At 39.0% G+C, this 22,511-nt stretch overlaps 1 protein-coding gene across 2 annotated transcripts in view; it reads left to right on the top strand.

Moving 5' to 3' along the window:
* Positions 1-22,511, top strand: part of BUB1B (BUB1 mitotic checkpoint serine/threonine kinase B) — a 32,027-nt gene continuing 9,516 nt past the window's right edge. The window contains exons 1-20 of one of the 2 annotated variants that reach the window (XM_081934226.1): positions 1-238; positions 740-895; positions 1,382-1,441; positions 1,543-1,687; positions 3,326-3,522; positions 5,088-5,266; positions 5,346-5,545; positions 5,902-5,996; positions 7,404-7,621; positions 8,481-8,587; positions 8,698-8,837; positions 9,026-9,075; positions 11,018-11,099; positions 11,231-11,333; positions 14,083-14,357; positions 14,950-15,104; positions 15,357-15,500; positions 18,034-18,143; positions 19,070-19,228; positions 19,471-19,613. In XM_081934226.1, coding sequence (XP_081790352.1) covers positions 756-895; positions 1,382-1,441; positions 1,543-1,687; positions 3,326-3,522; positions 5,088-5,266; positions 5,346-5,545; positions 5,902-5,996; positions 7,404-7,621; positions 8,481-8,587; positions 8,698-8,837; positions 9,026-9,075; positions 11,018-11,099; positions 11,231-11,333; positions 14,083-14,357; positions 14,950-15,104; positions 15,357-15,500; positions 18,034-18,143; positions 19,070-19,228; positions 19,471-19,613 — 2,702 coding nt within the window. In that variant the 5' untranslated portion in view covers positions 1-238; positions 740-755. The remainder of the gene's footprint in view (positions 239-739; positions 896-1,381; positions 1,442-1,542; positions 1,688-3,325; positions 3,523-5,087; positions 5,267-5,345; positions 5,546-5,901; positions 5,997-7,403; positions 7,622-8,480; positions 8,588-8,697; positions 8,838-9,025; positions 9,076-11,017; positions 11,100-11,230; positions 11,334-14,082; positions 14,358-14,949; positions 15,105-15,356; positions 15,501-18,033; positions 18,144-19,069; positions 19,229-19,470; positions 19,614-22,511) is intronic. The other variant, XM_081934227.1, reaches the window with a different exon arrangement.

The raw sequence follows: 22,511 nt of genomic DNA on the forward strand, positions 1-22,511 counted from the left end.
CGTTCTACGCCAGCCGGCGGAAGCCTGTCTATTTTCATGTTCTGTCCAATCAGAGACGACAACGTTAAGGAAAGAGCCAATCAGACCGAACGAGTTGCTGCGGTTGGTGGCGGTTAATATTTGAACGCAGACGGTGGAGGAAGCGACCGAGCAGCCTTGGGGAATCTGGTGAATACGTTCCGGCTGTGGCGAATGAAGGTGTGGAGGCTCTGTCCTGGGTTGTGTTGGGCCAAAACAGGTGAAGGAGAGACGCGCGTGTTTGCCCGTGTGTTATAATGGTGGGATTTCCGCGGGGTGAAGGAAAATTAAAAGGATCTCTGCCGCTCCGTGCAGCATTTGCGCTGCTTTAATTACTAAGTTAGCTTCTTGGGAAAAAAAATATTGAATTAATTGCAGCAATAGTTCACAGGAACACGTGAAGCCGGAGAAGCGAAAACCATTTAGACTATTATACCAGCGCTCTTCTAATCCTTTGAGTAAAGTTACAACATGCATACATACATACAACTTACGTAAAATTGTTTTCTTTTCTTTTTTAAATGGAGTTTTCTCCCAAAGAAGAGTCATTTGTAAAAGCGATGTCAGGATTTCTGGTGTAATTATAGTTATAAAGCCCTGAACAGGCTATCCTTCACTCTCCACGTTTATTTTGACACATGTTATGTGTAATGTTATGTTACGTTATGATTGCCCTCTTTCGGCACTTACCTTTGGATCTGTCTATGTTATTGAATAATAGGCCAACACAAATTACCATGGCTTCGGATGGGAATGAATGGGAATTGAGCAAAGAAAATGTGCAGCCTCTGAGACAGGGACGAATAATGACTACTTTGCAAGGAGTTTTGGCTCAGCAAGATGTTTCTACTCACACAGTTATTCAGCAGCAAAAGAGGTGTGTGTGACAGTCATTTAACATTACTATATGCATCCATTTACTATTCTTGCTTTAAAATAAGACATGGTTTTATTTTACATACAAATAGAATAGCTGGGTGTTTAATATGGCTCCTGCTGTGAATATGTATTTCATGATTAAACAATTCTGGACATACACATGGTGCCTAGTAGGTTTTTCTCTGTGTTGAAAGTTTAAATTTGGTGTAATTTCAAAATAATTTTTAAGCATGTACAACTACACTTTTCATTTACCATTGCTGTATTCTTGGTCGGATTTTTCCAGTTTATAGCATATCAAATATACACTCTGTTCCCTAAAAATCTGAATTATATGCATGCTATTTTAATTTGAAAATATTTTTTCTAGCTCTTTAGATATTTATCTAGACAGCAGCTTACCGTAAACTAACTCAGCAATATTAGAAAAATCAACAATTAAAACTATGTAATGTAAAAATTATACATTTGATTATTATTTCAGGGCATTTGAATCTGAAATTCGCTTTTACTGTGGAGATGATCCATTGGACATCTGGGACAGGTATGCTTAACTTTGTAATTGAAATATGAAAAAAAACCATAATTTTCAAATCTAGTTATTCTTTTTTCCCTTGTGTTTATATTTATTTTTAAAATCACTAGGTACATCAAATGGACAGAACAGACCTTTCCTCAAGGAGGTAAAGAAGGCAATCTTTCTGCTGTTTTGGAGAGAGCTATTCAAGCTTTGAATGAACAGCAGCGATACTACCAAGATCCCCGTTATCTTAGCCTCTGGCTTAAATTTGTGAGTAATGCTATATTAATTTGGTGTCCAGTTCATTGGCAAACTTTATTTAGATATGATACCTTGTTGTGCTGTGAACAGCAATATTTTCACACAAAACATTCTTTATGGGAATTGTCCCCATTTATGTGTTCATAGAGCAGCAGTACTACACTAATGTGTAATGTGTTGGAAGTATCTGAATAGTTCATCAAATCATGCTTAATCTTCTCCCCTTAATAAAATCACAGCATTACAACAAGACCAGACTAAAACTAAACTGAGCATATGTATACATATCTTCACAAGTTTTCCTTTAAATCAAAAGACCACAGACCACTGGATCAGTGCTTTCCTTGACCATTTCTCAGTAGATCACCAACGCAATATTGTTTTGTCCCAAAGTAAGCCTGAAGCCTGACTAGAATTGATTTAGCTATATGAGTTTTATTCAAAGGCACTGTATCTGAAATTGGTTAACAATCTGCAGAAGGGGTTTAGCCAGAGAGATGTATTAAAGTGGATTACAATGTTAAACTTTTAAGAATAAAATAGACAAATTTAGAAGTCCTGGGTGTAATCAGAAATTCCATCCCTATTAGATGTAATAAGCACAAAATGAAAGGTAATCAACCACATTCCCTAAGTAACATGATCACATACTTGATTCTCAGTGTCATCATATTAGTTTAGAACTGCATAAAATAGATAACACGGTTAGACAAGTAATTAGAATGAAATAAGAAAAAAACGATTACTTGGCCTCAATAGTAAGGAGCGTTTCTAAGGAACAAAAATAACTTTGCTAGATAATATTTCAAGGCAACTAAAATGGACCCCATGTGTGTACCTACGACTTAATAATTCATTTGTTCATCTGTTTCAATCCTTGTAAATTGAGAGAACACAAGCGGGATGCAGTAATGTATGGTAATGTATCTATTGCCATGAAATCCAAGCCCCAAAATAAAGACAAATCTAGGGCCCACAAAACTCAAATTTAGAGACTTTAGAGAAGAAAGAAAATAATTTTTGGCTACTAATTAAGACAGGATTCTATTTCACTTCAGTAAGAATGTGTACAAAAGAGAAATGTGTTTTACGTATGAAACAAACCTTTATGTTCAAAAAATTGTGCCAAACCATTTCAGATCAGGCATGATTCAGCAGAATTAAAACTCAGAATTTTGATGTACTGGGTTTCAGCCAAAACAAAATTGGAGGGTATGTCTGGCCTGAGTAGAGCAAAGTAGTGAAATCTCACTCCTCTACTCCAATTCCATCCTCTGTATCTTATGTGTCCCCCACTGTTCTTTACCTCAGCCATCAATGTCCCAGCAAGGATCAACTCACTGATCTCTGATTTTCCAAGTCCTTCTTTTCTTTTTGCATGTTCCATAGCCAAATAAATCTCTTAGCTTTGTTTCATGCTCCTGCCCATTATCACCTGAAACCACTTCTCAGAGTAAAAATGTTTTGGTCTGCATCTATTACAAAACAACTTTCTGAATAGTTTCTGCATTATTGTAATGTCTGTTTTATCTGCGGATATAAGGGCTAGACATAGGGCTAGATGGAGTTTCAAGTTACTGAATTCTGAGTTCCTCTTTGAAAAATAGTTTATAAATGAGCATTTTTTTTCTTCGTTCTGTTTTTTAGGGGAACTGTTGCAGTGAACCTTTGGATCTTTATAGCTACCTGCATAGCCAGGCGATAGGCACTTCACTAGCACAGCTTTACATTACTTGGGCGGAAGAACTGGAGGCAAGAGAGAATTACAAGAAAGCTGATGTGATATTCCAGGAAGGGATCCTTTGTAAAGCAGAACCTTTGGATAAATTATTGTCCCACCATAGGTAATTGATGAAAATTGAGAGGTGCTTGCTTGACTTTACAGAAAATTTATTGAACACAGTTTTTCTTAGCCCATTGTAATAATTAATTGGTAAGTATTTGTAATCTGTCTTGCATGTAACCTGCAACTGCATAATCAATCTCTCTTCCTCCCCCCAAAACTTTGGCCAATTTAATCACACATTAGCCATTGTATGCCCCATGCAGTGAGCTACAGCTTACAAAGTTTTTGCATTTTAATAATTTAGTTGACCCAAATGCTACCGGACTTTGGATAAGGAATGATAATTGCATGGCTGCACTGGGAAGAATTTAGCGGAATTTGTTGTTAGTTGCGAAGTCGTGTCCGACCCATTGCGACCCCATGGACAACCTTCCTCCAGGCCTTCCTGTCCTCTACGATCCTCCGGAGTCCATTTAAACTCATGCCTACTGCTTCGGTGACTCCATCCAGCCACCTCATTCTCTGTCGTCCCCTTCTTTTGTCCCCAATCTTTCCCAGCATTAGGCTCTTCTCCAGTGAGTCCTTCCTTCTCATTACCGTATTTTTTGAAGTATAAGACGCACCTTTTCCCCCCCAAAAAGAGGCTGAAAATCTGGGTGCATCTTATATACTGAATATAGCTTTTTTTGCCTCCCGAAGCCCAGCGCCCTTCACCAAAATGGCCGTGCATACCCTTATGGAGGCTTTCAGAGAGCTCCTGGGGGCTGGAGAGGGCAGAAATGAGCAAAAAACGGGCCTTTTTTTGCCCCCAGCAGCACTCCATAAGGCTATGCATGCAGTTTTTGTGACGAAAAATGGGCTGTTTTTTGTTTGTTTTGGGGCCCCCACCCCCCATGAACACTCTGCAAGCCCCCCCCCCCCGGCTTTTTTCGTGCCCTTTTTTTTTAAAGGGCCCGTTTTTGCGAAAAACAGGCCATTTTGGGGAGGTTTACAGAGTGCAAAAACTTTTTTTTTCCTTTTGGAAACCTCTTTTACTAATTGATGAGAATTACATTGATCAAGTGCTGTGCCAGCAGAAACACCTACCTATCTACTGTAATTCTCTCTCCCTCTATTTTTTTCTCTCTATCCCTCTGCCTACCTACCTACCTACACACTCTGTCTCTCCCTACCTAGCTACTGTATTTCTCTATTTCTCTCTCTCTCTATCCCTTTATCTACCTAACTACTCTCTCTCTCTCTCTCTCTCTCTCTCTCTCTCTCTCTCTCTCTCTCTCTCTCTCTCTCTCTCCACCTACCTACCTACCTACCTACCTAGTGTATTTATCTTTCTCTACCTCTCTATCCCTCTATCTACCTACCTACTTTTTAAAAAAAAAAAGCCTCTTCAAAACCTTAGGGCGTTTTATACTCCGAAAAATATGGTAGGTGGCCAAAGTATTTGAGTTTCATCTTCAGGATCTGGCCTTCTAAAAAGCAGCCAGGTTTGATCTCTAGGACTGACCAGTTTTAGCAGAGGTACTTTGCTGCAAGAAATCTCCTTGCATAGATTACTTTGGATTCAGACATTAGGAAGCAAAAAGGCAGGAATGATAGCTGAAGTCTTGCTATTTCTGTTTGTAGGGAATTCCAAGCCCGTGTGTCTCGACAGGTTTTGGAAGAGCTAGAAAATGATTGTGATGTAGAGGAGCAGTTGGACAGTACTGTTTCTGAACCACAGAGAACCACACTGGCAGAACTGAAGGGGAGAGGAAAGAAAATCATAAAAGCCCCAATTAGCCGTGTAGGAAATGCTGTAAGAGGTAAGTTGTTGTTATGCTATTATAATTTGCCAATTATTTATGAAACATGGATACTTCATTATGCAATGATGTGTTGTAGTCCCAAGCCAAGGACAGAGATCCCAATACCCACCATCTCAGCAAGCATCAGTTCGTCCCACTTTTTCTGTGTTTGATGAAAACAAAGTGGCAGATTCTACACCTGATTTTCCAGTACTTACACCACAGCCTTGGGTTGCTCCTCCACCCACCAAATCAAAGGAGAATGAATTGAAAGCAGGTCCTTGGACCACAGGCAGGGTAAGAAATAGAAAATCTACTTAATGCTGTTGAAATATATATAGTGTGTCAATGTAAAACAACTTAATGCATTCTTCAGGGGGGAAAGCAACCTATTCTTAAGGATTCATTGTTATCTTAGCACTGTCTTTAGATAGGTTTCTTCTAACCCTTCCTCCCCTAACTAGGCTCCACAAATTTTCAAGGTATTATGAGCGTTTTCTGCTATTTGCATTACTTTATAAATGTGACATAAGTACACTTTTGCTTTGCTTACATCAACTGTCTATTAATCAGACTATAGATAAAATATCTACAAATCAAACATGGTCCATCAGTTGCTGTATTAACATAAAAATGGTTTTATCTTGTTTCAGCGTCCTCGAACCAATACGGATTCCAGTGTTGTGGCTTCTGCTGCAACCCCCAGCTTTACTCCATATGTTGAAGAGACTGCACAGCAGCAGGCCATGTAAGATTTCAGCCTTAGACTATTAAATAACTTGAGTAAGGGGGCGGGGGATAGTACTCATATATCTTCTCTAGTGGGTTCTGCTATTCTGTCATCTTACTCAAAAAATCTGAGAATAAAGCAATCCATATGGGAACTGTCTTTTTTTTTTGAGATTATTTTATTTTGTGTAATCCCAAAGAACAAAAATTGTCTTCCAATTTCTAGGTCAAAGGATAAATTGCTTAGATATTTTAATACTTTTTCTTCCAGCCTCCAAGAATGAAACTAAAACAAAAACAATGAATATAATTTTGCCCTGAAACGGTTAGGAATAAAGCAATTTGCAGTAAATATTTATTTACCCTTACTTATTTTATGAGATGTAACTGACTCCTTCAGTAGTGAGTGTTACCATTTGTATGTGTCTTTTTGGTGGAACTGCTTGTAAGGAATAATGAGGGACAATTTAAACATTTTAGAGGGTTAGTTTTGTTCCCAGTATTCTACTGCATTAATAACCTTTCTAATTATTTGTACTGTTCATAATTACTGTTGTATATTTATCTGGATATATTATTTGCTAAATAAAGTAGTCCTCATGTGGGAAAGGATGAGTGTGATTGTGTTAGGATGCTATGTGAATGATATTGTTTGAAGTGTTAATTGCTTGCAAAATCAGTAGTTGTAAATAGCAAAACAAGTTTCCTATTTGAAAATTTGGCCTGCAGTTGTACCCATTATATAAAGTCAGTTGGGTGCTCTGAATATTTTTATTGGCAAATATGGGCAATAATATAGAAATCAATAACTGCCTCGTTACAAGCTGAGGAATAGTTGTGGGGGAAATTCATCCCTAAAAAGTTTGAACACCTCTTCTGTGGAAGACGTTGGTATAGTTGCAGAAAGTTCCCTCCATACAAACTACAATTAGTGGCAACTTTATGGGGACAAAAAACATCCTTTCAAAGGAAATGCAAAAGCAGGCCTTTTTAAAACCAAGGCTTTCCCTGTTCTCTTGTGAAGCATCAGCTTATGTGAGTTCCACTTTTTTTCCACATGTGTTTTCTTTACCTTTGGAATAAATGGGAGAGATTTTTTTTAAACTCCAAATTTAATGATAACTGAGATTATGATGAATTTAGGTTTGCTCAGACTTGGAGCATAGGTTTTCAAAGTGGAAGTCAGTTTGGAAATTACACCTATGTTCCTTTCACCATCTCCTCCAAAGCTGCTTGCTGTTACTTTTATTTTTCTGGGGAAAATATGTAATTTCTCTTATAAATTTTTGCAACAATTGTTTTTCATTAGAGACTGGGTTTTTTTTATGTACCTTTTCTTTTATGACAAAAAGAAATTAGGAAATAACCCTAGTTCCTTGATTATTTATACTTGGTCCATCCTCTCTTTGTTCCATGTTTCTTTCAGGACTCCTCATAAAATAGAGCCCAGCATTAACTCTGTATTAAGTGCCCGAAAACCTGGAAAAGAGGAGGATCCACTACATCGTGTGCAAAGCCATCATCAAGATGGTCAGGAAAAGAAAGAACAACCCATGTATTGTAAAGAGAGAGTCTATGCTGGAGTAGAGGAGTTCTCCTTCGAAGAGATTAGAGTTGAAATCTACAGAAAAAAGAGAAGGGAAGGTATTAGAGCCAAAAATTACAAAGCAACTTCCAGAATTGCTAAATGTCAGTATTTTAAGAGTTATGAGGGGAATGCACTGATAATTTCCAAAGGTTGCTATATTTAGCATCATATGATTGAAAGAGATTTGAAAAGCACCTTTGGGTTATTCTACAGTTGAAACCATTCCTGTCCTGCCATTGAAATATGGCACATATTTTTTTTTAAAGGTACTCTTTCCCCCATCCCACGGTAGAGGTTTTCCTTAAGCTGGGATAAGAATGCTGCAATTTTTATTTTCTAATGTGCCCTTAAATGTAAGTGGCAAGACATGCCTTTTATGTGCCCAAGTCATTTTTTTTTCTAAACAAAAGTAATGAAGATTTTAAAATTATACAAAAACTATTTTCTTTTGTTTTATTCTAGAATATTTGTGCTAGTTTGCAAATCCTTTTTTGTATTGATTTTACACAACAGTTTTGTGGCATAGGAGTCATATGTTTATTTTAATTATGCTTTAGAATGGGGTTACACACAGTGCTGCCATTATAAATGGCAGGTTCTTTCTAAGTTTCTTTTTTAAAGATCTAGAGCAGTGTTTCTCAAACTTGGCGACTTTAAGTCCTGTGGACTTCAACTCCCAGAATTCCCCAGCCAGCTATGCTGGCTGGGGGATTCTGGGAGTTGAAGTCCACAGGACTTAAAGTCGCCAAGTTTGAGAAACACTGATCTAGAGAATGCTGTTGGTGTTACGATGCTGAGTAGCTGGAGTTATATATTACATAGCAGTTTAAGCAATTTTTTTAATGCAATCTCTAGCATTTTGCTACACAGCTTTTTGCTATGAAGATTATATCTTGTTTTTATTTCATATAAAAGAGCTGCAGGCTTTAGCGCAAAAAAAAGCTGAGTTGCAGAGAAAGATTGAAGAAATGGAAAAAGCGGTGAGAGAGCAGCAAGAAAATAAGCAGAAATCAGGCACTCAGGTAATATTCTAGTTGGCTTTACCATATACATATTATTATTATTTAACTTCGGTGCAATTGCATTATTCTTAATGCACATTGTCAATTTTTTATTTATTTAATGATCGCAGCAACAAGTAGAACAAGAGGCTGCAGCCGTATTTTCTGCCGCATCAAAGGATTTGAAATTTTCCCCAACTGAACAGCAACATGTTTTAGATACTGAAGCAGTTGTTGAAGAATTTCTTCCAGAGTGTTTTTCTATGAAAAGGTAATAGGAAAATTGCTTTGGTGGAGGGAGGGAGGGAGGAAGAAAGAGAGAGAGATCTTTTTTTTTAAAAGCCAATAATTCAAAATTCTATGCTGAAACAAGCGATTATTTGCACACATACATTTAAATAAGTATTAGTAGATCTATTTATTAACCTCTTTTCTGTTTTACATCCTGTCACCTTAAAGCAATTTTGAGTTGGCTGAAAGTAATCAGTGCAAGAATTCAAACTCAAATGGTAAGTTATATTTATAGATTTTTTTAAAAATCCAATCATGAGTCCAACCAAAGGGAAGATGGGAAGTATTTTTATATGAATCTCCTACCTGCTGGTAAAGTGAGTTAGGGTTTTTTTTAGGAGAGCATGAAAATAATCAAATTGCAATTTAAACTTCCTACATTAGTTTGCTTTGCAGGGAAAGAAATTCTTCAGTTCTAGTGAGGGACATACTGCTTCCATCCCAGCCATTAAACAGCCACTCGCCTAGTTTACCAAATTTAATCATGTAGCATCTCAAATTATATTTGTAAGTTTATACAAATATACAATGTTATGGTGTTGATGGGAAAGCATGTAACCATTTTATGGACCATTGGGTTCCCCTTTTCCCCCTCTTCCTATGTTCCTTTATAAAGAGGCTGAATCTGGAAAACTTGGTTTGGATGCTTTAATTGTCTGAAAAGGGATTTGGCCATCTAATCTGCTTGAAAAATTTATCTGAGTGTATCTTTGAGGAAGATGGATACAAAAGACTAGAACAAAGTACAAACAGCAACAGTTGGCAGCTGCTGAGAGGTTTCTTTAAAGCCTATGGACATTGAGAAAATGGAAGAAAAACTCACCTATCACATAATGATATTGTTAAGGACTTTTAGTGGAAAAGCCAGATAACAGTTTTTGGTATGATACTTTTTTATTTTATAATAAGAGAAAGAATTCTGAGACTAGGAATGACTATTGTAATTATATCTCACACTGCTTGGGAGAGAGATTTACATACAGACAATTCTCATGCAGCAACCATTTGAAATTAAAACAGTGAAAAGTTTATAACCAATTATTGCATTTATAGCCATCACAGCATCCTATGATTTCATAACTGACTTGCATACTTTCTGACTTGCATGTATTTATGTCTATTGCAATGCTCCTTGTCATATGATCACCATTTGTGTGTTTTGCGATCACTTGTGGCAAGCAATGTCATTGGAGAATGTGGACAAATGAACATAAAATATGTTGGAGTCACGTGATTGCTTGCATTGCAACTGCATTGCTTCATTTATCAATTGAAGGGGAAGTACGGTTGTAGTCTGTTGTAATTGTGTGATTTTCTGATTAGTAATCAAATTTCCAGTCACAATTGTGAGGATTACCTATAGTGCCTTACTTCCGATATGGTTTCTTCATACCAATTAAATAGGTTAGACCAGTCTTGGCTAACCATTTTGTTGTTAGGTGCCAAAAATGCCAGAGTGCGCATGTGAGGGCCGGCACACATAATGCAAAGCGTGCCCGCACGTGTGCACAACCGCTACCACATGCGCTGCACTACTCTCCTCCAAGCTGAGCTTGGTTATTTCCTCCAGGAAAGCCTCTGGGGCCTGGGGAGGGCAAAAATAGCTCTCCTTTCTGAATTTCTGGTTGTCCCCTTGGTCCCATTTTTCGCCCTCCCCAGGCTCCAAAGGCTTTCCTAAAGCCTGTGGAGGGTGAAAACAGCCTCCCCTGGCCCTCCAGAAGGCTGAAAATCAGCTGGCCCGTGTGCACATGCGTGCTGGAGCTGACAGCTCACATGCCGGCAAATATGACTCCGTGTGCCACCTGTTAGACTCAGTCAGGGTTAGACTGTTATGGTGTTTAAGCCAATAAACCTGAGTATGAGTGGGGATTTGAGCCAATTCAGATATAAACCGTGTATTAATTTTTCTGCTGGAAGACTGACAATTGCTAACAGTTATAGTTGACAAAAGTTGTGTAGATTTTTTAAAAAGTGAGATGTAATTCTCTTTACTATAATAATACAATCTGCTTGTGAGCCGATACCAGTTTCAGAAAAAAATTATAAAGTCAGTGAATGTAGAGTTAGGATATTAAAGTGCTCTTGATAATTATATTAATGTACTCAATCTCTGGAAAATATTAAGCTCTCCACCATAAAACTCAACAATTTATCTTTCAGAAGCTGAGATTTGTCCGGTTGTGACTTCTATGCCTTTCTCTATTTTTGATGAGTCATCTGCTCTAGAAAGTAAGACTGCCAGGTAAATATAAACTTTTAAAATATTAATAAATGGTATATTTCAGCATGTTGCAAGTCCGGTATTTTAAATAACATTCTAGAATTCAGTGAATGCTCAGTGTCATCAAAATAGGCATTTGTTTTATCTTTTAGTTTTTCACTTGGCCTTTTACTGGCAAATGGTAGTCATCCCCTTGCAGCCCGCAAACTTTCAGAAAGTGTCACTGCTAAGGAAAACATACCTCCTGCAAATTCTGTAAGTGTTCATAGTTTGATTGATGCATATTATGAATATATTTTGCTCTAAAAATCCATTATAGCTTCCTGCCTCTAAAATACTACTTTCATAAAAAATATGTTTGCATGCATTAGCACACTGCAAGCCAACAAATTTTGGGTTCTACCACCTTGCATCTGTGAATGTACATATTTAAAAATACATAGATAGGTCTAGGGCAATGGTGGGATTCAAGTTTTTTTACTACCGGTTCTGTGGGCGTGGCAGGGGAAGGATACTGTAAAATCTCCATTCCCACTCCAGGGAAAGGTTACTGCAAAATCCCCATTTCCTCCCGATCAGCTGGGACTCAGGGGGCAGAGAATAGATGGGGGTGGGTACTGTCAGAGGTGGTATTTACCAGTTCTCCGAACTACTCAACATTTCTACCGTTTCTCCAGAACTGGTCAAAACCTTCTGAATACCACCTCTGGTCTAGGGGTCAGGAGTCTGAGCTGGATCTGTAAACCTGTTTCTTAACAACTGATGATTTTCAGTTTAAGTTTCATCTACATATAAAAGCTTTGTTTCAAGCCTGAAAAATAAATGTTTTTGATTAAGGCTGCACTCCACTTAAGGTAATTTACCAGAAATTATATACTGGCAACTTGTCAAATGTAGTGCATAATGGGAGACTTACTAGACCTTTACCCCACCCACCCCTACTATTTTGCATCTTTCAGGGATAGATCACTTTTACAAGAAATATGATTCATTAGTTCAAGTTTCACTCTAAAGGCTGCTTGAGATTAAGCCAAGTGCAAATCATTTTTATATGTTTTCTGCACAATCCCAAGATAAAGTTCTTTATTAGTACCGTGTTTCCCCGAAAATACAACCTGTCCCTAAACTAAACCCATGCCACATTTTTCGCGTGGGCAAAAATATAAGCCCACCCCCGAAAATAACCCCCCCTCCGGCCAGGCAGAGCACCGCTCACTGACCTAGCGTTATTACGAAAGCGGCAAGTCGCAGGAGCCGGGGGGGGAGCGCTCACGTTGCTTGCTGCCTTCGGGATACCGCTAGGTTGGGGAGTGGCGTTCTGCCTGGCCGAAGGGGAGAGTTGCCGGGCGGCTGCTCCCTTGTGAACTGGCTCCCGAAGAGCCGGGCACAGCCTCAGGGGCGAAGCAGCCATGAGGTAATCATGCCCACGAGCAGCCGCCCGGCAAATCCCCTCTCCAGCCGGGAAGAGCGCCATTCACTGACCTAGGGGGTAATCCCTAAGGTGCCAAGCCATGTGGCGCTCTGCCCATCCCCCAGCTCCTGTGGCTTGGCACATTCGGGATACCCCCTAGGTCAGTGCATGGAGCTCTGCCCGGCTGGAGAAGGGGGTTGCGCGAGCGCCTGTTCCGCTCGCAGCTTCACCAAGCCCTTGCCAGGCTCTCCCAGGCCACCGCCGCTGGCTGCTGCTGCCCGCCGCCCCGCTCCGCTCCGCGCAACTTCAAAACTCGGGGCGCGAGCGCCTGTTCCGCTCGCAGCTTCACCAAGCCCTTGCCAGGCTCTCCCAGGCCACCGCCGCTGGCTGCTGCTGCCCGCCGCCCCGCTCCGCTCCGCGCAACTTCAAAACTCGGGGCCGAGTCTTTCAGCATCGGCCGCTCTAGGAGTGCTCTCTATGGTGGGCCGGCTGCTGGAAGACTCCCTGTCCGGCAGGCAGCCCACCATAGAGAGCACTCCTAGAGCGGCCGATGCTGAAAGACTCGGCCCCGAGTTTTGAAGTTGCGCGGGGCGGCGGTGGCGGGCAGCAGCAGCCAGCGGCGGTGGCCTGGGAGAGCCTGGCAAGGGCTTGGTGAAGCTGCGAGCGGAACAGGCGCTCGCGCAACCCCCTTCTCCAGCCGGGCAGAGCTCCATGCACTGACCTAGGGGGTATCCCGAATGTGCCAAGCCGCAGGAGCTGGGGGATGGGCAGAGCGCCACATGGCTTGGCACCTTAGGGATTACCCCCTAGGTCAGTGAATGGCGCTCTTCCCAGCTGGAGAGGGGATTTGCCGGGCGGCTGCTCTTGGGCATGATTACCTCATGGCTGCTTTGCCCCTGAGGCTGTGCCCGGCACTTCGGGAGCCAGTTCACAAGGGAGCAGCCGCCCGGCAGCCCCAAAACAATAAGCCCTCCCTGATAATAAACCCAAGGGCATATTTCGTGGGGCAAAAGAAAATAAGCCCCTGGCGTATTTTCGGGGAAACACGGTAGGTGATGCGTTTGTCTGTCTACACATTTGTACATGCAGATGTTAACAAATGTATAGCATTTTCATTTAATTGACTCTGAATGAGCAAACTGTATATCAATATCTGTCTATATATTGATATCTATCTGTCTATATGAATAAAATATGAAAGCTGTTCAGTTTACCCTATGCATCAGTATATTTCAGAAAATAGTGTGGCACAAAATAAAAGGTAAGCATAATTCTAGATATAGTCTAATAAGCAGGAAAAGATATTTGCCAGCTATCATTATAGTTTTAAAGAACCAAAACTCACTTTAACAACTTATTTGTTTTTGGTTATTTAGAATTGTTCAAAAATAACTAACAAAATCTACTCTATGTGTTTGGGATTGAGCTTTGGAAAAATTATGTGCAAAAGTTTCAGTTGCTGCTGAAATAGTTTAGGAGATAAATCTATATTAATAGAATTCCAAACCAATTATTTTGTGTTGCAAAGCCGATCTGAATCATAGAATCAAACTTCTCTAGTCATGCTGTGATGTCTTCTACATTTTTCTGTAGGATGAATTTCAAGGAATTGAAACCTTGAGTGAAGATGCAATTGTCACAGGCTTATATAAGAACAAAACTCTTTGCCCTAATCCTGAAGACACATGTGATTTTGTTAGGGCTGCCCATCTAGTGTCAACACCATTCCATGGAATAACAGAACAGAGGAATCAGCTGGGTGACAAACTAGAGCAAGGATGTCTGGAGTCTAAGACTACACTTCTGAATCAACAAACAGTTGTTTGTGAAGGACAGTATGAGGAGTCCATCTATGTGAAAAAACTGAGGTAACTCAGTTGGGAGGTCAACACTTTCTGAATGTTTATATAGGATTGAGCATACAGCTGTCTTGGTTGCCTATATTGTTTTTATATAATTTACAGAATTTCACGATGTTCCCCAGGTTGCTTACCTGTTCTGCTATAAACTTAGAAATAAATTCTACTTGCTGATGAGAATATCAGTAGAATTATATATCATCGCTGTATCTAAGAATTTCTGTTACATAAAATTCTGTGTAGACTTGAGGCCTACACCTTGCCCCCCTCATAAGTAGACTTTCAGGACAAAATTATATTTGAATGCTGCTATTATACGAATAATAATTCATGGACTGTGTTAAAAATAATGCATTAAACACTTTTCTCCCATGCTTTTTAATATCTATATGTGAAACTGCTGGGAAAGGTTCTATGCAGCTCTGGAGTAAAGTGGCTTCAGTACATTAATGATATTAAGCACTGTTGCCACTTACCTTCTAACTGCAAGGAGGTTCAGGGAAAAAAATCCACTTTAAATGTGTGCTCTTTGGAGTTTTTGGCATCTTGAATAAATTTGCAGAATGTACATTTGATACAGTTGTTTTCCAATTACGTGTAGTCCAATTTTGGAGGCAAGTGAGGAAGATACCAGATCTTCGGCATCATCAAGTTCCCCAATACAAATCTCTACTGTTAAATTGGAAGACATTCCGGAGAAACTGGAATTGATTCATACTACTGATGAAATCATCAATGATGTTGAAAATGCCTCTGGTGAGTTTGCAACCGAAATTTACTTTCTTATTCCAGGCTCAAAACATATGCCTAATAAATATATATTTGTAACCATGTTCTACAAACTATTTAGCAAAAGTAGTTGATTAACATTTCTTCAAGGGAGGATATTATGGTACTGGTCTTGGAAGAAGTGGTACAGCCTCTATGTAATTATTATAGAGGAAAATTACTATGCTGTATGGAATTGTTATCTGACAAATTATGGTTTGGGGTTTGTTTGTTTTTTAGATGACTCTTCTGAGGGTTTGCAGAATGCTGAACAACGCAAACAGATGTTGCAACCTCTTCCAGATTTCTTGACCGAGGCATTTGGCTTTGAACAGGAGGATCAGATTATGCCTTGGATAGAATTGGAAAAAGAAGTTAATTTGGGTGAGACTTATTATAGTCTTGTTATGGTATAATTTTTTAATACGTTTTAATAAGAAAGTCTAGAGGGAGAGTGGAAAAGCCATGGGCAGCGTGTAACCCCACATTTGCAGTCCCCTTACAATGTATGAAGTGGAATTGTTTAATCTTTTGTTAGCTTGGTGGAATGAAAGGTCAGAAAGAGTGACTTGAACCTTGCTAAGATCCTCCCTGCTTTAGTCTGGTTCCACTAGGTCAGCGATGGCGAACCTTTTTTGGCTCGCGTGCCACAAGTGGGGGGAGCGCAGGGGGGTCATGTGCGGTGTGCCGCACCCATAACGCGCACAACGCGCGACCCCCCCCATTTTTACATGCTTTTTTCGCCCTCCCCAGGCTCCAGAGGCTTTATAGGAGCCTGGGGAGGGCGAAAAGAGCCTCCCCCGCCCCCGGAGGCCCTCCGGAGGCTTCAGGGACCGTCCGGAGGCTTCCCTGAAGCCTTCGGAACCCTTAAAACCACCCTCCGAGCAAACCAGAAGTGACTTCCGGTTTGCTCGGAGGGTGGTTTTAAGCGCACCGAAGGCGTCAGGGAAGCCTCCGGACGGTCCCTGAAGCCTTCGGAATGCTTAAAACGACCCTCCAAGCAACCCGGAAGTCACTTCCGGTTTGCTCGGAGGGTGGTTTTAAGTGCTCCGAAGGCGTCAGGGAAGCCTCCGGATGGACCCGGAAGCCTCCGGAGGGCCTCCGGGGGGGTGGGGGAGGTTCTTTTCGCCCTCCCCAGGCTCCTATAAAGCCTCTGGAGTCTGGGGAAGGCGAAAAATAGCTTTTAAAAGGGTGAACTCAGCTGGCCAGCCCGCACATGCCCTGACAAATGGCTCCGCTTGTCACTTGTGGCACGCTTGCCATAGGTTCGCAATCACTGCACTAGGTCAATTTTATTTTTTCATGCTGGGTTTCTAAAACAAAAAATAGTCTCTTCTGCTCTAGTGATGTCATAAACAGTACAGAAAGGCAAAAGACTGCTTCCGAGATAGAAAATATATCATTCCTGCATTGTGATACATAAAGTGTTGGGAACCTCATTAAGCCAGCATATATATCTTTTCTTCTAGTTCACTTTGAATTCATTATAAATTCTGTGTGAATTGAAAAAATATTGTAAGCATTCAATGTTATTGTGTATTATTGTGATGCTTAACTAGGTTACTAAATTTACCCTAGGTGGGGAGTATCTGGCCCTTTAAATAACAGACTAGTCTTATATGCCCAGAGAGCCAATAGAAAAAAGAAGACTTGATTAGGATTTCAGGCAAGATTGAAAAGTGATTTGTTATTCTTTTCAATTTCAAATAAGTAGTTGGACCTTGGATTAAATTGCACAACCCAGGTCTAGTCTGCTACTTAAGCTAAAATTGTATTAGGTTTTTTGTACTTTATCTCAGTTTTAACTTACCATGTTATCATGCGGATGCTGATCTTTAACAAACCTGATGAAGTGTAATTTGTGAACCCTGAATGGTTTATTTGAATCTAATTGATTATGCCTTATATTTCAGTTGCTTCTTTTTTTCCTCTTGAGTTAATCCTTAGAGCAAGGGTACCCAAATTTGACAAGTTTAAGACTTGAGGACTTCAGTCCACAAGTCTTAACGTTGCCAAGTTTGAAGACCTCTGCCTTAGAGTGATACAGGGAATCACAAAAGTTGGCCAAGGAATTCAGCTGTTTGTCTTGTCACATTTAATACATTTATCCTATTAAACTACTATAGAAAATATCAGTGCCATCAAAAGGTTACATTTACAGCTGGCAACTGTCCAAATAAGAGTTGTGTGTGATTGAAAATAATTTAGGAGATGTGCTTCTAATCTTGGGAAAACATAGTGCTTTCCTACTATTATTTAAAGCAGTGGGTCTCAACCTTCCTAATGCCGCGACCCTTTAATACAGTTCCTCATGTTGTGGTGACCCCCAACCATAAAATTATTTTATGTTTTTTGTATTTTTTTCGAAAATATGTGTTTTCCGATGGTCTTAGGCGACCCCTGTGAAAGGGAGGGTCGTTTGATCCCCAAAAGGGTCCCGACCCACAGGTTGAGAACCACTGATTTAAAGGATTCTAGCTTTTTACAAATTGTCTTGTAAGCCTGAAGGAAAAAATGCTACTGTAAGAAGCTGCCTCTTTAATGCAGCTTTCAAAGCAGGGACAAGTTTGTGCTCATGCAGATGTCTGAAAAAAGTCTGTTGCTTTAATTAATCGCAGGCATGTGAAGTTTGAAGTACTTTTTTCAAAGCCTTTCTGAAACATTGCACAGTACAAATAAATATGCAAGTAGTGCTATTGATTATTATGCAATCCTCCACATGCAATTCATTGTACTATCCTCCCAATAATTCCAGATTAATCAACAACCACATCAACTCTAGAGATGTGTAGTGATGTAGGGTTTTTTAGAATTAAATGTTCATATGCCTAAATATTATTTCTAAATGTGTAAAGATCTGAAGAACATGAAATGTTCTAGTAATTATTTGTTTTTGCAAACAATTCTTTTTCAACAGGAAATACTACTTATCATGTTACTCATGAGTATTTGATAAGTGAACAAGACAAGATATTCTCTGCTGTATCAACTAACGTCGCAAATAAGGATTCAGCATTTTTAATAAAGGTATAGTTATTTTATTTTGATCATCCTTTAACTTTCATACTCCCATATGTTTATTAAACACTTATGAAGCCCTTCAACCTATCGCTTTAATTTGCAATGCAGTTCTCTTGCTTCTGTTCTAAAATGACAAATTACCCAAGCCCCTAAGATTATTTTCTAATTAAAAACAAAAATGTACTCTATTTGAACAGCAGTTAAAAACACATAGATTGTCACCCTAAAAAAGTAGAAAGGCAGCAAAAACCCCAATTTTTTTATTACTGCCTTAAGATGAACAGTAATGCTATTATTTTTTTAAAAGTAATCATTCATTGAAAATAAGTTGAAATAAAATTGTATTTTAATTCTGAAGCATAAGAAAAACAGAATGAAGCTTCCTAATGTTCTGTCTGCCTGAAATGTATCCCGGATGTTATCTAGGGAGCATTTTCCTCTCTTCAGAAAGACATAGTTGCAAAGAATGTTTTGCTAGCAGAATGATACTGTTAGATATAACCAATTCTTTTTAATCCAATCTGTATGTAGTTTCCCTGCATGGTGTGGACCACTCTAATACAATTTTGACTGCTCATCCCACCCCTATTTCTTGGGTGGAATTAGGCAGTGTTTTCAGATTTTCTAAAAGCAGTGAAGTCCAATGCTCATAATAGAATACTTTTCCATGGTGAAACTGCAATATATGCATGGTACTGCTATGATGAGATCCGCCATATTGGCTCAAATTTATCTGCTACCTAAGCATGCCATTTATTTACACGTTTAACTAATTTATACAACCGGCTCTCTCACAAGCAAGTAACTGGGCTGTGTACATTAGCTATAATTTGTACATTATCAGATAACAGAATGATCACTTAAATTTGGATAAGCATAACTGTTGAAGTTTGAATATTAGGAAGTCATAGTTGTAAATATTCTTTATGCAGGTGCATTCTGAGCCTGTGCCATGGGACTTCTACATATTATTGGTACTTCAAGAGCGCCTAGGTGATGAATTTGACCAGAATTTTAGTCACTGCACTTGTTTCTTATATCACAATGGCTGTGTGACTCTCCATGAGATAGTACGCTCTCTCACTGTTCAGGTCAGTATGTTCATTGTTGAAGGAGTAAAAGTTGAACAAATTATGCACACTTATCTTCATATGTAAGTAAAATAGCTGTATAAAGAATTGGAACGGAAGAAGATGATGCAAAATAAAAAGAAAGGTATATGACTAAGAAGTTTGAAAAATAGGCATGATATTTCCAAGATTTAATTAACTGAGTTGGGATCAGAATGATAGAAAAATTGCTTATGCCTAGTTTTTATTCTCCCGTCCCACAGGATATGATCCAGCATGATAAAGTTATCCCTCAAGAAGTGATACTGCTGATCGTTTACAACCTCTTAGAAGTGGTGGAAAAATTGCATAAAGCAGAAATAATCCACGGGAATCTGAATACGGAAACATTGTTCTTGGGAGACAGGTTGGCTACCTTTGTTTATTGACCTCAAACATTGTGCTTCTGGACTGGCACTGTTCAAAATAGTACTCCAAGTAGATGCAAGTTTGATTTTGAGTAAAATATGTCACTGAGGAACAAAAAATAAGAGCACTACAATAATTAATCCTAAATTGGTGTTGGAATAAAGACCGTATGGACACTTGGGTCAGTAAATTCAAGTTTGATTGTATTCTGTCCTAACTTGTACTTAGGATTTGTAAGGTCACCAATCCATTTACAATACAATACAATAGCAGAGTTGGAAGGGACCTTGGAGGTCTTCTAGTCCAACCCCCTGCTTAGGCAGAAAACCCTATACCGTTTCAGACAAATGGCTATCCAACATCTTCTTAAAAGACTTCCAGTGTTGGGGCATTCACAACTTCTGGAGGCAAGCTGTTCCATTGATTAATTGTTCTAACTGTCAGGAAGTTTCTCCTCAGTTCTAAGTTGCTTCTCTCCTTGATTAGTTTCCACCCACTGCTTCTTGTTCTGCCCTCAGGTGCCTTGGAGAATAGTTTGACTCCCTCTTCTTTGTGGAAGCCCCTGAGATACTGGAACACAGCTGTCATGTCACTCCTGCTCCTTCTTTTCATTAGACTAGACATACCCAGTTCCTGCAACCGTTCTTCATATGTTTTAGTCTCCAGTCCCCTAATCATTTTTGTTGCTCTTCTCTGCACTCTTTCTAGAGTCTCCACATCTTTTCTACATCATGGAGACCAAAACTGAATGCAGTATTCCAAGTGTGGCCTTACCAAGGCATTATAAAGTGGTATTAATACTTCACGTGATCTTGATTCTATCCCTCTGTTGGTGCACCCTAGAACTGTGTTGGCTTTTTTGGCAGCTGCTGCACACTTCTGGCTCATATTTAAATGGTTGTTCACAAGAACTCCAAGATCCCTTTCACAGTTATTACTGTTGAGCAAGGTACCACCTATTCTGTACCTGTGCATTTCATTTTTGTTGCCTAAATGTAGAACCTTACTCTAATAATTTGGAGCCATCAGTGACTTCAGTGTTATTGGTCACAAACATATAGGTGTAATCATTAATATTCTAGTTTATTGAGAACTGAGTGTCATGTAACAATTGTAAAGAGGGGAAAAACTTGTATTAGGAAAAGAACTTTTATACATTGTGGTAAACCATGATTTGCTTGATTATTGTTTACAGAAAAAACACAATTGAAAAGTTTTCATAAATTGCTAAGTCATAAACTATGACTTACAAAATCACAATACACACAAACAGGAATAAATCATAATGTGATTTTGTTTAATATATTATAGTTTATTCCATGATTAGTACAATATGAACCCAGCTGCTTTGTGATTTTAATTGTAATGCCATTTTTATGGGTTGCACTGTTACACCAAAAGAGGTAATGCATATTGAGAATTGGATTAATGTAACTAAAGGAAGTCTGGCATAGTAGAAATATATATATATTATATGCTATTCAGTTTTCAGGCCATTGTTTACATATATGATTTCTCCATTTAAATTTGGCAAATGGAGTTCTGTTTTTAAGGGTGAGAATATATATATATAGCTGGGAAGTATCTGGTCCAGCCCTGTCCTTTAACAGATATCCTCCCATATCCTCCTTTCTAGACTTCTTCATATGTATTCAACTTTTTTTCTGATGATGATCCCAATTTGTGCTAAAGTCTTCAAACATAATTTGCGGACCTCTGTAGTTGAAGATATTAAAATGAAACAATAAACTGGGGTTGCACTATAATGAACGATTACTTTCAAACGTGTCACATTAACTTTGGTGTTTATATACTGTTTTATAGCTTGCTACAAAAGAATCTATTTGCCATTTTATTTTAAATATTAAAAATAAATATAATTAATAGCATTCCAAAGGTGGTCAGTCACAGGCATGTTGCCTTTATATTTTTATGCTACAAATATAGTGATTTTATGACCATTTTAAAGGAACTGCCATCTGTTCTATATATTATCTGTTTCTGGTAATAGAACAAGCACTATGAAAACTTAGGGCTGAGTGAAGATCTAGCAGAACTGTATTTACTGAAAAGAAAGATAATCCTGAATTTAAGATACTTCCCCTCTTCCCTAACTAACATAATCCTACACAAAGATTACATGGAAGAAAAATTATAAGTACTGTTGTGTCAAGTACTGTTCGAACAATGCTGAAGACCACAAATGTATAAATGAGTTTCATTGCCCAGAGATCTCATTCCAGAAAAAGGAGGTTCAGGGCAAAAAAATCAGTATTGACTGAGTACAATTTACTGCCTGTTGTAAAATAAAGCATCGGTGTGAAGATTTTATTTCTTATATGTATATATGCACATACAAAACATTTTCTATTTAAACTACTCTTTCGTGCACCTACATAAACGCGGTGGACATCTAAGGGTGGCAAAGATAAATTATTCTGCAATGCCCTATGGAATTAAGTGGCCCTTATTCCAGGCCAGTATGGTAGCCGTAGACTCTTCTTTGCCTTTCATTTGTAGAAGATTAAATCTTCAGTCGAAGAAAACCCTTAACCTATAAATATTCTTTGCTAACTAAAGAGCTGATTTTCATGACTTTGATCACATAGCTGGCTTTCATGAATAGAGAGGGTCTCCATTTCAGACACTCATCCTTCATCTTTTAGAAGCAACAAGAAGAGACAAGACTCATGTGATGGCTCTTTTTTTACTCAAAACAGCCAGTATGGTTTCACATGCATGCATATACACCCATCCTTCCTCCAACCACTTGCTTTTATTATCCTCACATCAAGTACACTGTTAAGAATGAAGCAACTTTTTAGTGCCAACACTAGAGGGAAGCAATAAGACGGGCATGTGAAAATACTGTAACCATTCAATTAAACTGCAAATG

The sequence above is a fragment of the Natrix helvetica genome (assembly GCF_964273705.1).
Source record: "Natrix helvetica genome assembly, chromosome: 1".
Classification (NCBI taxonomy): Eukaryota; Metazoa; Chordata; class Lepidosauria; order Squamata; family Natricidae; genus Natrix; species Natrix helvetica.